Below are 14,726 nucleotides of genomic sequence, written 5' to 3' on the forward strand. Positions count from 1 at the left end.
CGGAGCTACGTGGTAAGGGCGGGACCAAGCTGATATTCCGCCCATAGCTGAGGACTCCCCAGCTCGCTTTCCCGATCCGCTCCCACTCGGGATTCTCCTTTCCTTTCTTCTCAGCTCCTCCAGTTGTTCACTTTTTATCCTCGCCGACTTTTTCTCTTCGATTTCAATGTCTCTCTTTGCCTGCTCATACCCCGCTGAGTAATTTTGTACCAAGGGACTTCTCAAGTTATACCATAGCCGGCCTATCCTCACTCCCTCCTTTAATCCCCTCAACGCCTGCGGGTGATTGAAGGCCCTCAAATCAAGCACGGCTCGGTGGTATCGTTTTATAAAATCCCGAAGGGATTTTTGTTCCTCCTGCTTCATTCCCATTAGCTCCATCATATCATCCTCTGAGGCCACTGCTCCTCGGAACTATTCGGCCAACTCTTGGCACATCTGCTCGTACCCTCTGATACTTCCTCGTGACAGCTTGCGGTACCATTTTCGGGCTCGTCCTTCCAGTGTCAATGGTAACACCCTACATCTCTGGGCTGGTGTTAACCCTTGAACACCCGTCACGTCGTTGAAACGTTCAATATGCACCAATGGATCACTTCGCCCGGAGTATTTGAGGTCGGGAAAGCGGAAATCTCTTGGGATTATGGTACCCATGATCACAGCTGATAGTGGAGATTCTTCATCTAGCATTATCCTCCAGCTCGGGGACTTTCTCTTGCCCTGTATCTCCTCTATCACTTGCGCTAATCTGCGCACTTCTTCCTCCAATTCTACGGCACGGTCAGGATCACGCGCAGCTATCTAAACTCGTTCCTGCTCGGCATTTTGCAACCGCTGTCTGAGCTCTCCTTCATCAATACTGGCCCCTCGGCCATCAATCTCCGGTACCCGTCTGGGGCAAGGTTGGTCCCTCCCTTCATCTACTCGTTCTCCTGAAGCCCGACTAGTGCTTCTGTGGGGATGCACCCCATTAAGTTGGTCTACCGGCGGAGGGATTTCCTCAACTCTACGCCTCCGGAAGCTGGGTTCTGCTCCAACATCATCTCTCCCCACGGGGGTTTCACAATCCTTTCTCCGCTCATCCCTCAGCTCATACACTATGGTCGCGAGAGTCTCCATTTGTTTCTCCATCCGCTCCAATCGGTCTTGCATCATCCTCTCCCAGGCTTCATTTGCAATTTCCCGGAGAGTGATTGTCTCCACAGTTTCGTTATCCTCCCTCAAAGCATCCTTTCTCGGCACATCCATATCTAATCGTTTGCTGTTTCTCCGGTAACTACTGATTCGGTGGTAGCTTTTTATCCAGCTCCCCACAGACGGCGCCAAAATGTTGATGCCGAAATCTGCTCGTCCTTGGACCGACCAGATTCTTCCACCAACGTTTAAGATATCGACTGTTGCACGAACCGCTAAGGCTGGAATCACCCTCCTTTCTCTCACTAGACCTGCGTTCAGCAAAAACGGATCAGAGACGCCGGTGGTTTTGCCGGCGTAAACCCTCCGATGCCTAAGTTAGTACAAGGTGTTTACGGGAAAACAATGTAATTTGGATTCAAGAAGTTTGTTCGAAATTTGTAAGAAAATGGCCTGGTTGCAATTTGGCAGCGTTTTCCCCTCTCAATTTTTCTGTGTCCTTTTCTTCATCGATTTCCTCTTCTTTTATAGCCGCTGTTTGTCCCACGTTTTCCGCTTACCCTCTATCCCCCTTTTTTCGGGTGGTGGCCGCCCCTCATGGGGCTCTGATTGTTGCATTGTGGCAAACGTGGGATCTCCCGTGTCCTTCAACGGTTCTGGGCAAAGCGCAACTGCAGTGATTCTGTGGGATCGTGTTCCCGCTTTTCTGGGGAATGTATATCGGTTTGATATGAACATCTGGTCGATGTGTGCCCCTGTGCTCTGCTCGTACCACAAGGCTGAGGTGATCCATGCCGGGGTGGCAATAATAGTATGGCCGACCTGGTGCTTTTATTCGCTTAACAGCCATTATCGATCGTAATGCCACAAAGCTACGTGATTGAAGAAATGCACACACTGATATAAAAACCAGAAAAAACCCCTTCACCAAAATAAGTCTAATTCCTTCTCTAGAGAAGCATGAGATCAACTGTAACAGTTTAGTGATTTCATCAGCCACTCTCAACAGATATGCTTGCACACTGGAAAAAGTAGGCATTCGAGGAGGAGAACCACAAAACATCATCAACTGGCGAGTAAAACAGTAACGGCAGTAAATAACCGCAGAAAACAGGAAAAAAAATTAGCAGCAAAAAACAGCAAATCAAACAGCAGCAAACAATATTAATAAACATGCGACAACCAGTGGGTAAAACACGATAGAGAACAGAAAAAATAAAAAATAAAAGCAGTAAAAAAAAACAGCAGATAAAACAACAGCTAAAGCAGCGAAAACAGTAAAAATCAGCAGCGAAAGTAGTAAAAAATAGCAAATAACAGAGTGGCAGAAAATAGCCAAAATCGGTAGCAAAAGCAGCAACACAGAACCGCAGCACAAAACTCAAACAACGTAGAACAACAGCACAAAACTCAATGAGGCCATTATGCACCTTAATATAAGCATCCCATAGAGACTTCTCTATGCCTTCAATTTTGTTTTCTGGATCCAAAACAAAGCCGCTGCAATTCGATCAAGATAACATCTCATGTACAATTCGAATTTGCATCTTTAAAATCTTTATGCGAGATTCAATGTGTGATTTCACTTTTATACCATGTCCTGGTATTCAACCTAGGTTTACTGCACCCAAATTGCAGATAGTTTACTCATAAAACAGCACCCAAATTATGGTTTCATCTTGACACAATTATGCTTGATTCTTAACATATATCCAATAGTTTCAACATGTACATGTATAATTTTCAAGCTCTCACGCATAAAAAAATCTCCTTCAAGCTTACAGAAATCAAGATAGAAATCCGCATATAGCCTAGTACAAATTGCCTTCAAATAAAATCACCTGTGGCTTCCAGATGTAGGCTTTACAATCCAGCAAACATAAGTTCTTAATTGGCTAGCCAAGGAAGAGTAACATAAATTGGTTAACTAACTGACAGCTATCTAACAGAGTCAAAAAAATATATATATATCTCGTAAACTTAAGATGTGTAAAGTTCCTGCATCTGCATCAGTACAAACATCATTTCTTCAATTATATTGAAAACCACAAAACAGATTCTTCTGAATGGAAAATGTTGATGAACTCTTTAAGGCTTTTGCTTTTTCTCGATGTCATATGGCACACACATATCTGCTGCCGTCTTCATCTGAAACCACACATCAATTTCATCCACCATCAAGACCACACAACGGGTAAATTTTCGAGCAAGAAAGATTAGCAAGCCAAATGATATCAGAAGAACTATTACGTCTACAAACAATTTGAGAATCTTCAGCTCCTTGGGGGCAAGCAAATGCATACAGGATTTTTGTTTTCATCAAAAATCCAAAATTTCTCTCAATCACATAAATATTTACTTTTGATGGACAGTTCACTAACTGACGAAGGAGTTTACCCTAACTGATCCCATTTCTGTGCTTTTAGAACTCAAGCATTCTTAAATTGCAATCTAAAGTAACCATATCCTCTGACAATTCATTTGGTATTCATACAACTCTTATCACATACAGGTTTGGTCTCCTTATTCCATATAGAGCTTCAATAACACTATTGTGAATATCCTTCCGATTATTTGTGGTCACCAACCTAATAAATGTAGTCTTAATTACATAGCTTTTGCATTCATTCATCACAGTGCGTTTTCACTCTCCACAATCAATTATAACTACAATGACAAAGACGATGAGTGAAAACGAAGAAAATGATCATCCCAGGCATATCCACGACAATCCATTTAACATGCAGAAGAGGTTTGAGTTTTAACATTAGAGCATATCACAGCATGTGAATCTAAAACAGACCGATTTCAAGACCCATAATGCCAGTGTAAAATGTCAACTTTACCCATACAAAGGTTTCCTTAATTTGTAGACATCAAGAAATTTATTTAAACGAACATTACCATCATATGGGGTTGAAGTTACCTGTCCGACATTAATCGTTTGCTTGATTGCGCCCATGCGAATAAACTCAATGCAACTAGGAAGGAAAGAGGCGAACCCTGTTGCACAGCACTCGCCACAACCTGAAAGAAGAAATTGTTTGAAAATCAAGAAACAGGGGAAATATTTCTATTTTCAGAACAATCTAATAGTAAGAAAATGAGAGCCTACATCCACCAAGCTTTCCCTCTGCTTCTACGCAATAAGAAATAGGATTAGGTAAAGAAGCTGCAGGGTTGAAACAGTTGGATCAGGTAAAAAGTACCGATAACATTTGCAAATCCTGATATGTATAATAACACGGAAAGCTACAATTACCTCACACGTAAAAGAAAACTTGAGCTGTTTGTTTTAAAGGAAAAATTGCAGAGAAAATTTTATTTCATTGAATCTGGACAATTCACAAAAGTCATTTTACAACTTAATCAATCACAGCTTATATACACACGAGTTAGTTATGCACACAAGAATTATTAATAACAGACTTTAACATCCTGTGCTGACTTGGTATTTCATAACTAACTCTGATGACTTGGCACTGCTGAGCTGGCATGATTGACTAACTTCACTTGCTGAAACTATCAGCTTCTTCACCTTTCTATTCTTCATAAGCTCAGCACAATGAGCTTCCTTTACAGCCCCCCTCAAACTCAAGGGACACATCTGCACATTGAGTTTGTCTCTAAGATAGTTAAAGTGAATAAATGAGAGAGGCTTGGTCATGATATCAGCTATCTGTTCTGCACTAGGAATGTACTGAATTTGCAGTTCTCCAGCAATCACTTTGTCTCTGATGAAGTGTAAGTCAATTTCAATATGTTTAGTCCTTGAATGGATAACTGGATTGCGAGCTAACTCAGTGGCACTGATGTTGTCACACCAGACACTAGGAGTTTCTGTACAGCTTAAACCAATTTCAGAAAACAGAGATTGTAACCAGCTTATCTCTGCACTTGCTGAAGCTAAGGCTCTATATTCACTTTCAGCACTTGATCTGGCAATGACTGACTGTTTTTTAGATGACCATGATATTAGATTGTTTCCCAAGTAAATGCAGTAAGCACCCACAGACTTTCTGTCATCAAGATCACCAGCCCAATCTGCATCAGTGAATCCTGTGATCTTCATCTCTCCATGCTGAGAGAATTTAAGTCCATAATCTTGAGTAGACTTCAAGTATCTGAGCACTCTCTTACAAGCTACCAAGTGCTGCAATGTAGGAGTGGAAACATACTGGCTTAACTTGTTGACAGCAAATGCAATTTCTGGTCTTGTTAGGATCAGATACTGCATTCCCCCCACAATGCTTCTATAATGTGTAGGATCAGTGATATACTGACCAAGATGACCTGAAGTTTCCTTTTGTAGCTTTATCCCAGTGCTCATAGGTGTATCAATTCCTTTGCATTCAAGTAGCTGAACTTTGGATAATAAGTCTCTTATGTATTTCCTTTGTGACAGATAGATACAACCTGCATCATACAAAACTTCAATGCCCAGAAAATAAGCCAAATTACCCAAATCTTTCAAGGCAAAGACTCTGCTCAGTTCAGTTATAAAGGTTTCCAATGCTGCACTATCTGGTCCTGTGATTAAGATATCATCTACATAAATCAACACCATTATCATGAAGTTGCTTGTTTTCTTTATGAATAAGGAAGAGTCTGCTCTTGAATTGACAAAATCCCACTGTAACAAGCAGCTTTTTAACTTCTCATACCAGGCCCTTGGAGCTTGTTTAAGACCATAGAGAGACTTGTGGAGTTTGCATACAAATTCTGGTTTCTGATTATTGACAAAGCCTGCTGGTTGATCCATAAACACCTCTTCTGTCAGCTCTCCATTAAGAAAAGCATTATTTACATCAACTTGCCTTATCTCCCATTGTTTCATGACAGCTAGACTAATCACCACTCTGACAGTAGCTGACTTTACTACAGGGCTAAATGTCTCAAAGTAATTAACCCCTTCAATCTGCTGAAACCCCTTAGCTACTAGTCTGGCTTTATACTTGGCCAAACTTCCATCTGAATTTTGTTTGACTCTAAATACCCACTTGTTGCCAACAATTTTCTGACCAGCTGATCTAGGAACCAGAGACCATGTTTTGTTATCCATTAGAGCATTGTACTCATCCTTCATGGCTGCAAACCATTTAGGATTCTCCATAGCTTCTTTGACAGATTCTGGTTCTTTATGAACAAGTGTGACATTGTAGAGTTTTGGCTTAAAAATCCCAGCTTTGCTTCTAGTGATCATGGAATGTGAGTTTACTGGTGTAGTAATGTATTGTGTATGTTCTGGGGATGAGATTGATGGAATAGTGTTTAGTGATATTTGATTATGAGGAGATATTTGATCATGAGGAGAAGTACAAGGCTCTGGCTCTGTATGTGGTTGAACTGTTTGTGATAAAGAATGAGGATCAGTGTTGTATACAGAATTACCTGAGTGATGAGAAGTGCTACTGGTAGGTCTTGCAGAATCATGATTATAGTAGTTGCTGTCATCTGATATTGGAGATATTAACAAAGTGGATAGATGATACACTTGTTGAGGAGTAAATGGTAGGTTTGAACATGAATTTGATGAGTTTGAAGTAAAAGCAGAATCTGATGAGTAAGGAAACAAATTCTCATCAAAAACAACATGTCTAGCTATATAGGTTTGACCAGATGGATGTAAACACTTGTACCCTTTATGAGAAGGGCTGTAACCTATGAAAATACATTTACTAGAATGATATGCAAACTTATGCTTGTTGTAATCTCTCAAATAAGGATAGCATGCACAACCAAAACACTTGAGCATCTTGTAATCTGGTTTATGACTGAAAATCTTTTCATAAGGTGTAAGAAATTTCAGAGTTGCAGAAGGCAACCTGTTAATATGATAAACAGCAGTTTGGAAGGCTTCCCACCAAAATTGTAAGGGTAACTTAGCTTGAGCTAAAAGTGTGAGACCTGACTCAACTACATGCCTATGCTTTCTCTCAACTACCCCATTTTGATGGTGTGTATAGGGACATGAGTGCCTGAAAATAATGCCATTTTGATTCAAGAATTCAGTAAATGCTCGGTACTCTCCCCCCCAGTCAGATTGCAACTTCTTAATGGGGCATTGAAACTGTTTTTCAACTTGCAATCTGAATAGTTTGAAAATTTGTAAGGCTTCTGATTTCAACTTTAATGGATAAATCCAAGTATATCGGCTAAAATCATCAACAAAGCTGATATAATAGATATGACCAGCTCTAGAAGGTATAGGTGAGGGTCCCCATAAATCAGTATGAATGAGTTCAAGGATGTGAGAAGTTTTGGTTTCAGTAATAGGAAAATGCAATCTATGAACCTTGCCCAGTTGACATGCCTCACATATCTGCTGTGCAGATTGTTTGATAAGATTGGTAGAGAGATTGATAGTTTTATCATTCTTAAGCAAATGTATTAGTACATCATGATGAGGATGACCAAATCTTCTATGAAACAAACTGATTTTATTAACTGATGCATTACAAGGAGAGACAACAGTTTGATAACAAGACATAGAAGTTGAATGATTATTTTGAGCACCAGTTGTAACAGGAAATGAAAGATGACAAGTAGATAGCATAGACAAAGGCTTATTTGAAGAAACTTGACTTAAGAAATAAGAGGGTGATGTCTGAGATGACTTTAACAGCAACTTGTATAATCCTTTTTCAGCAAGACCTTGCAAAAGCACCTGTCCCTTCAGTGAATCCTTTACATAACACACATTGCCAACAAATTCAATGGAAAGGTTATTATCAGTTGTCAACTTAGATACACTTATTAAGTTCTTAGTAATTGAAGGAACTAATAAGATATCTTTAAGTGTTATAGGTGTGTGCTGGCAGGCAGTATGAAGGCATTTATAGTTAAAGCAAGCATCACCAATATGAGTAATGATCAAACCTTGTCCATTGCCAATGGTAAGCTGGTCTAAACCTTTGAATTCTTCTCGTACATGCATGTTTGCCATGTTATTTGTAATGTGATGTGTGGCACCACTGTCCAGATACCACCCTTCATCTGATGAATCTTCCAGATTTGCAACATAAGCTTCAGGCAGAGTAAATGCTTCTGATGAATAAGAAGAAACAGGGGAGTAATGAACTGGTTGACAGCCAGAGTTGACACCAGACAGTTCATAAGGATCTTCAATAGCTGACTGGTGGTATGAGAATGGCTCAAAATTAGTCATATATGCTGCTTTAGGTCCCATCATCTTTCCTCTTCCAAATTGTTTTGGAAAAGGAGAGTAATTATCACCATATCTATACCAGCAAGCATCAGCAGTATGACCTTGTTTGTGACATATTTGGCACACAGGTATTGACTCATTAGATTCACCAGCAGAAATGCTTGAGCTCATTCCAGGTAAAAATGTATTCCTTACATGTGGTGACCTATGAGGATGTGTAAACTGTTGATTTCTTCCAAAGCTTGCAGTATGGCCTCTTCCAAAACCACCAGCAGTACTACTACCAGCTGGAAAACCTCTAGGATAAGAGTTAAAGAACATGCCTCGACCAAAATTTTGACCTCTTCCTCCAAATTGACCAAAGGATCCATTACCATAAGTATTTCTCCTAGGAATTCCCCTCATTTGTGAATAGTTTGCATTCATCATACTGTGATTAGCATTAAACATGACCTGAGAATTCTGAGAATTCTGATTTTGTTCCAATCTAGCCTCATGAGTCAACAAAAGTGCATATGCATCATCATAACTCATTTTATTTGCTGTAATTATTGAAGCTAAATCCAGATAGCCAGATCCTAATCCATTAAGAGTTCTTATTAGCAGATCTTTTTCAGTTATATTATCACCAGCACATGCAAGCTTATTAGCAAGTATCTTCATCTTTGAGCAATATTCTTCAATCGACATTGATTCTTTTCTTAAGGTATCTAATTCATATCGAAGCTGCATAACCTTTGCTTCAGATTGAACTCCAAATTGCTTTTCAATTGACTTCCAGACATCAAATGCAGTATCATAATTAAGAACTGAGCTTAGAATACCTTCACTTATAGTTGAAAAGAGCCAGCTTAGCAGAGTCTGATCCTGAGCTCTCCAATTTACATATGCTGGATTCTCAGTTCTCTCCACAGATCCATCAGTTCGAGCTTGAGACAAATACTGTTCTGGAATATTTTGATTTTCTGAGATAAAACCTTCAAGTCTATTTCCTCTGATCGAAGTCAGAACTTGCTTACGCCAGAGGAGAAAATTAGATCGATCAAGCTTGACGGTTGTAGCAAAAGTAAATGAAATTTGATGAGAATGAGTTTGATGAACAATCGAATGATTTTGATTAGTTGTACTGGAACTAGCCATTGTGGCTCTGATACCATAAAAGAAAACTTGAGCTGTTTGTTTTAAAGGAAAAATTGCAGAGAAAATTTTATTTCATTGAATCTGGACAATTCACAAAAGTCATTTTACAACTTAATCAATCACAGCTTATATACACACGAGTTAGTTATGCACACAAGAATTATTAATAACAGACTTTAACATCCTGTGCTGACTTGGTATTTCATAACTAACTCTGATGACTTGGCACTGCTGAGCTGGCATGATTGACTAACTTCACTTGCTGAAACTATCGGCTTCTTCACCTTTCTATTCTTCATAAGCTCAGCACAATGAGCTTCCTTTACAACACGCCACACAACAATAACCCATAAACATCCGGTTCCCATAATAGGCTTTGAAAAGCCAATTTGTGCTGTCTTTTGCATCTTTATGTCGAGTTTTTCCTGTTAAGAATGTACTGCAACAGAGATAAAGAGTGGTAGGCATTTTTCCCAACGAAAGTAACACTTTTCTTTAGTAAATATGAAAAAATAAAAAATAAAAAATCTCCCAGTTCCACGAGCAATTTCATGTAACATGAGATTATGTCAGGGAAACGAAAAGGTACCTGTACATCTGCAGCCATTGACTACCAATATCTAATACAGGTAGTGACACAAAAACCAAACCAGGCCTACATGGAGATGCAAGATAGCTCAATTATGCCTTCATCTTAAAACATTAGATTACGGGTCAAGAAAACGTAACAAAGTCTTCCCTGTATACTTGAGAGAGTATTACCAGTAGACAAGCTGTACTAATCCTGAAATGCAAAAGATTATTGACAAAAGACGAAGGCACGGACAATAATCCAAATTAGTATGTGTATCTCCACCAACCACAACGAATGATGACTGATGATACATTGTGGGGTGGGGTAGAGAGAAATTACCTATCCGTTACCATGTCTAAAACAGCTCCAAAGGTCGAAACTGAACCAGAAAGAGAAGACAGTCAAATGCAACATCTTAGGTACTGGCTACTACTAGTTACAAATTACTGCTTAATGCTGGAGATAATAAATGCGCTTATCATCAAATTGACTAGAGAAAAGCCTTCAGTCCAGAAATACGCCTCAAATCTTTGACTGTCAACGAGGCCTGTTCTAGGAAATTAGTGATAGACAGAGTTTCTAAGACATTTAGAGTGAAAGTTGACACGCTATGCAGTTCAAATACCACTGTACCAGTCGCTAATCGTAATAATAACAGAAAAAGAATGTGACTCAATGTTGCAGCTTAAAAGTAAAATAAAGGTGTAACTGGGCATGGATTAAAACTCCAAACGCGGAATTGATGTGATATTTCAAAATGATATTGAACCGACAATATAAGAAGACTATAATAAACTCAATCATCTTATTCAGGGTCAAACATCTAGCCTAACCGTCAATGTGAGAGGCGAACGTTTGCTTTGACTGGATAACGATTATGAGAAACAAACCAGCAATAAGAACTTGATACATATAACACATCCCAACACCAAACTATTTCCTATTAACTGCATAAACCAAGATGAAAGTACTTGAAATTTCACCAAATCATTTGATAAAATGACTTTTCGCTTCAGTTGTTATTAAGAAAGCTGTTTATTAAAGGGCATCCAAGGGAAAGCACAACCTCGTAGATAAGAGCAGGAAAAGAAATCAATGAAAACCAATAAAAAAGTAATCTCCGAAATTCGGGTGAGTCAACTCACGGGATAGCACGAAGCGTTTCTTACCTGGAGGTGGAGTTACTGGCGGCCGGTGAGCAAAGTCGAGCCACGGATATTCTTGGCGACGTCAGCATAAACTCTTGCAGCTTTTTCGGCTGTGCCGAGCCAAACGCGGACGCCCTTGTAAGGGTCTCTAATTTCAGCTGCCCATTTCTCCCATGAAGTTGAAGATTATAAAATGTTTGGTTGACAGGAAACTTTCTTAAACTACAGAGAGAAAATATTTCAGACTGAATTCATTATTATTAATATGTAAAAATGAAATGACGGATTACAAAACTTTATATACACAAGTCTGGAAGATTCTACAACACCAGATGCATGTGAATCAGCTTAACAACCTTTAACAAATTATTAGTGGGAAAACAATAACAAACTCTGAAATCTGTTTTGACATAAGTAACTGTAAGCTGACGTGGCTGCTGACTTAGCTGCTGACATGGACATTACGATTTATTCTTAACATTCCCCCTTAAGCTCAAGGTCTGGGACAGACATTGAGCTTAGCTCTCATATAAGCAAAATGATCAAAGCTAAGTGGTTTAGTGAGTACATCTGCCAACTGATCTGAGCTTGATACATGTTCAACAACAAATTCCTTCTTTGCAATGTGTTCTCTCACAAAGTGTAAGTCTAGCTCAATGTGTTTGGTGCGTGAATGGTATTTGGGGTTACTTGCCAGAGCTTCTGCACTTTTATTATCACAGTATAAAATAGGTGTGTTGTTGAGCTGCACTTTGAGTTCCTGCAACAGATATGAAATCCATAGCACTTCTGAAGATGTCAAGGCTAATGCCCTATATTCTGACTCAGCTGAAGACCGAGAAACAACATTCTGTTTCTTAGATGACCAGGACACAAGATTTGACCCAAGAAAAATGCAGTAACCACCTACAGATCTTCTGTCATCAGGGTCAGAACCCCAGTCTGCATCTGAGAAGGCTGTGAGAGAAAGAGATTTTGAATTATAGAATTGAATCCCATAATCAGCTGTACACTGAAGATACCTCAGAACCCTTTTACAGGCTTGCCAGTGAAGCACAGTAGGAGCAGCTAAGAATTGACTCAGCTTGTTTACAGTAAAGGCTATATCAGGCCTTGTTAGAGTTACATACTGAAGAGATCCAATAACACTTCTGTAAAGAGAAGGATTCTCAAACTTAGTACCCTTATCTTTATACAATTTGTCAGCAGCACTCATTGGAGTAGTACAGCCTTTGCTGCCAAGCATATGAGCCTTCTGTAAGATGTCTCCAATGTACTTGGTTTGTGAAAGGTGTAACCCAGCACTTGATGGAGTAACCTCTAACCCAAGGAAATAGTTGAAGTCACCCAAGTCTTTAAGGGCAAACTCAGAACCAAGCAGTGTAATAATTTCTTCTATTTGTGCATTGCTAGAACCAGTGACTAAGATATCATCTACATAGATGAGAACAGCTAAAACATCTGAACCAGTGTGCTTAAGAAACAGAGAGGTATCTGATCTAGAAGTTTGAAACCCCCACTGTAATAGAGAACCCTTTAATCTATCATACCAAGCACGAGGTGCTTGCTTAAGACCATACAAGGCTTTATTTAACTTGCAGACATAAGTTGGATGTTGAGAATCAATAAATCCCTCAGGCTGATGCATGAAGACTTCTTCAGTTAGGACACCATTCAGGAATGCATTATTGACATCCAGCTGTCTAATGGTCCAATGATTCATCACAGCAAGGCTCAGAATAATTCTAATGGTACAAGGCTTGACAACAGGGCTGAAAGTCTCAAAGAAATCCACACCATAGGTTTGATGAAAACCTTTTGCAACTAATCGTGCCTTATACTTAGAGATACTTCCATCTGGGTTATATTTAACTCGAAACACCCATTTATTTCCAACAATCTTGGTGGCTAAGTCAGCTGGCACAAGAGTCCAGGTTTCATTATTCTTCAAGGCATGAAACTCTTCTGTCATAGCCATAGACCACTTTTGATCTGATAAAGCTATTTTGACACTAGTTGGTTCAATATCTTGAATAGCTGTAAGGTAAGTTTTGGGTTTGAAGATTCCTGCTTTGGCTCTTGTAAGCATTGGATGAGTAGGAACTGTTGATAAGGATGGTTGAGGAAAGGCTACTGATGAATGTTGGATAGATGTGTGAGAGTGATCACTTGAGGAAATAGGTGAAGAATGAGTGTTTATTTGGGGCAAGGAAAGAGAATTTGGAGATGGTGGCACTGCTGGAACTGCTGATGATGATGGAGATTGCTGTATTGAGCTACTGTCATGAAGAATACAGAATGAAGGAGAAGAAATTTGGACTAACTCTGACATTGAGCTAGAAGAAAGAAACAATTTGGAATAAGGAAATTCATGTTCATTGAATTTAACATGAACAGCAATGAAAACTCTCCCTGTTTTATCCAGACATTTGTAACCCTTGTGAAGGGGACTATAACCTATAAACAAACACTTTTGAGAATGAAAATCAAGTTTGTGTTGATTATATGGTCTAAGTAAAGGATAACAAGCACTGCCAAACACTCTAAGGAAATCATAATTTGGTGACTGCTGAAACAACTTTTGATAAGGTGATTGATTGTTTAAAACTGTGGTTGGCATTCGATTAATGAGGTAAGAGGCTGTGTGAAAGGCTTCCCACTAGAAAGTGACAGGCATATGAGCTTGAGCAAGAAGAGTTAACCCTGTTTCAACAATATGTCTATGCTTCCTCTCAACCACACCATTTTGATGATGTGTGTGAGGACAGCTGTACCTAAGTTGGATACCTTCTTGGTGAAGAAAAGAAGTAAAGGCTTTAAACTCTCCCCCCATGTCAGATTGTAATGTTTTGATAGGGAGACTAAATTGTTTTTCTACCAGGGCTTTGAAGTTTTTGAAGGTACCTAAGGCATCTGATTTTAGCACAAGAGGAAAGATCCAACAGTACCTAGTATAGTCATCAACAAAGGAGATGTAATACTTATAGCCTTCCATAGAAAGTACAGAGGCTGGTCCCCAGAGGTCTGTATGGATTAACTCAAGAGGATTTTTCGATTTGATTTCAGTTGCTGAAAAATGAAATTGATGTAGTTTACCAAGTTGACAAGCATTGCAGAATTCAAGTTGTTGTTTATTATCAGAAGAAATGTTGATACAGCTGTTTCTCAAAAGAGTTTGAACAACATGCTTACTTGGATGACCAAGTCTATTATGTAAAAGACTAACTGAAACATTGCTGGAAGCATGAAAGCTTACTGGAAAACCAGACTTTATTTGCACAGACAAAGGGTTAACACAGGTTTGATGAGAAGAAAAAACTGACACCATAGAACTTGGTTGTTGAACTTTTGAATCAAAAGGAAGAAATGACTCTTCATATGACAGCAGCTTATACAACCCTCCTTCAACAATCCCCTGAGCCAGCAGTGTTCCCTTCACCTTGTCCTTTAGAAAACAGACATCAGATGTAAATTCAATTGTGATGTTACTGTCAACAAGAAGCTTGGAAACACTTATAAGGTTTTTGGTAATTTTTGGAACACATAGGGTATTATGAAGATA

The 14,726-nt window shown here is 39.2% G+C and overlaps 1 protein-coding gene and 1 long non-coding RNA gene across 2 annotated transcripts; both read right to left on the bottom strand.

The window, feature by feature from the left end:
• Positions 1-2,850: 2,850 nt before the first annotated feature.
• On the bottom strand, positions 2,851-4,398 carry LOC127899645 (uncharacterized). The gene is made up of 3 exons (XR_008051522.1): positions 4,250-4,398; positions 4,061-4,161; positions 2,851-3,282 (listed from the first exon to the last, which is right to left on the bottom strand). It is a non-coding gene; the product is annotated as an uncharacterized LOC127899645 (long non-coding RNA).
• Positions 4,399-9,745: 5,347 nt separating this feature from the next.
• Positions 9,746-11,626, bottom strand: LOC127899804 (probable CDP-diacylglycerol--inositol 3-phosphatidyltransferase 2). The gene is made up of 4 exons (XM_052433930.1): positions 11,595-11,626; positions 11,186-11,386; positions 10,032-10,097; positions 9,746-9,881 (listed from the first exon to the last, which is right to left on the bottom strand). The coding sequence occupies exons 1-4, from the start codon at positions 11,624-11,626 to the stop codon at positions 9,746-9,748; spliced, it is 435 nt and encodes a 144-aa protein (XP_052289890.1).
• Between the last annotated feature and the right edge of the window lie 3,100 nt (positions 11,627-14,726).

Source organism: Citrus sinensis, chromosome 9 (assembly GCF_022201045.2).
Source record: "Citrus sinensis cultivar Valencia sweet orange chromosome 9, DVS_A1.0, whole genome shotgun sequence".
NCBI lineage: Eukaryota > Viridiplantae > Streptophyta > Magnoliopsida > Sapindales > Rutaceae > Citrus > Citrus sinensis.

Excerpts from the sequence above, each read along its gene's own strand:
- LOC127899804 (XM_052433930.1), bottom strand. The coding sequence starts at position 11,626 with ATGTCCATGTCAGCAGCTAAGTCAGCAGCCAC. Across the intron at positions 10,098-11,185 it reads GCCAGTAACTCCACCTCCAG|GCCTGGTTTGGTTTTTGTGT; the intron begins GTAAGAAACGCT and ends ATCTCCATGTAG. Across the intron at positions 9,882-10,031 it reads CAATGGCTGCAGATGTACAG|TACATTCTTAACAGGAAAAA; the intron begins GTACCTTTTCGT and ends TCTCTGTTGCAG.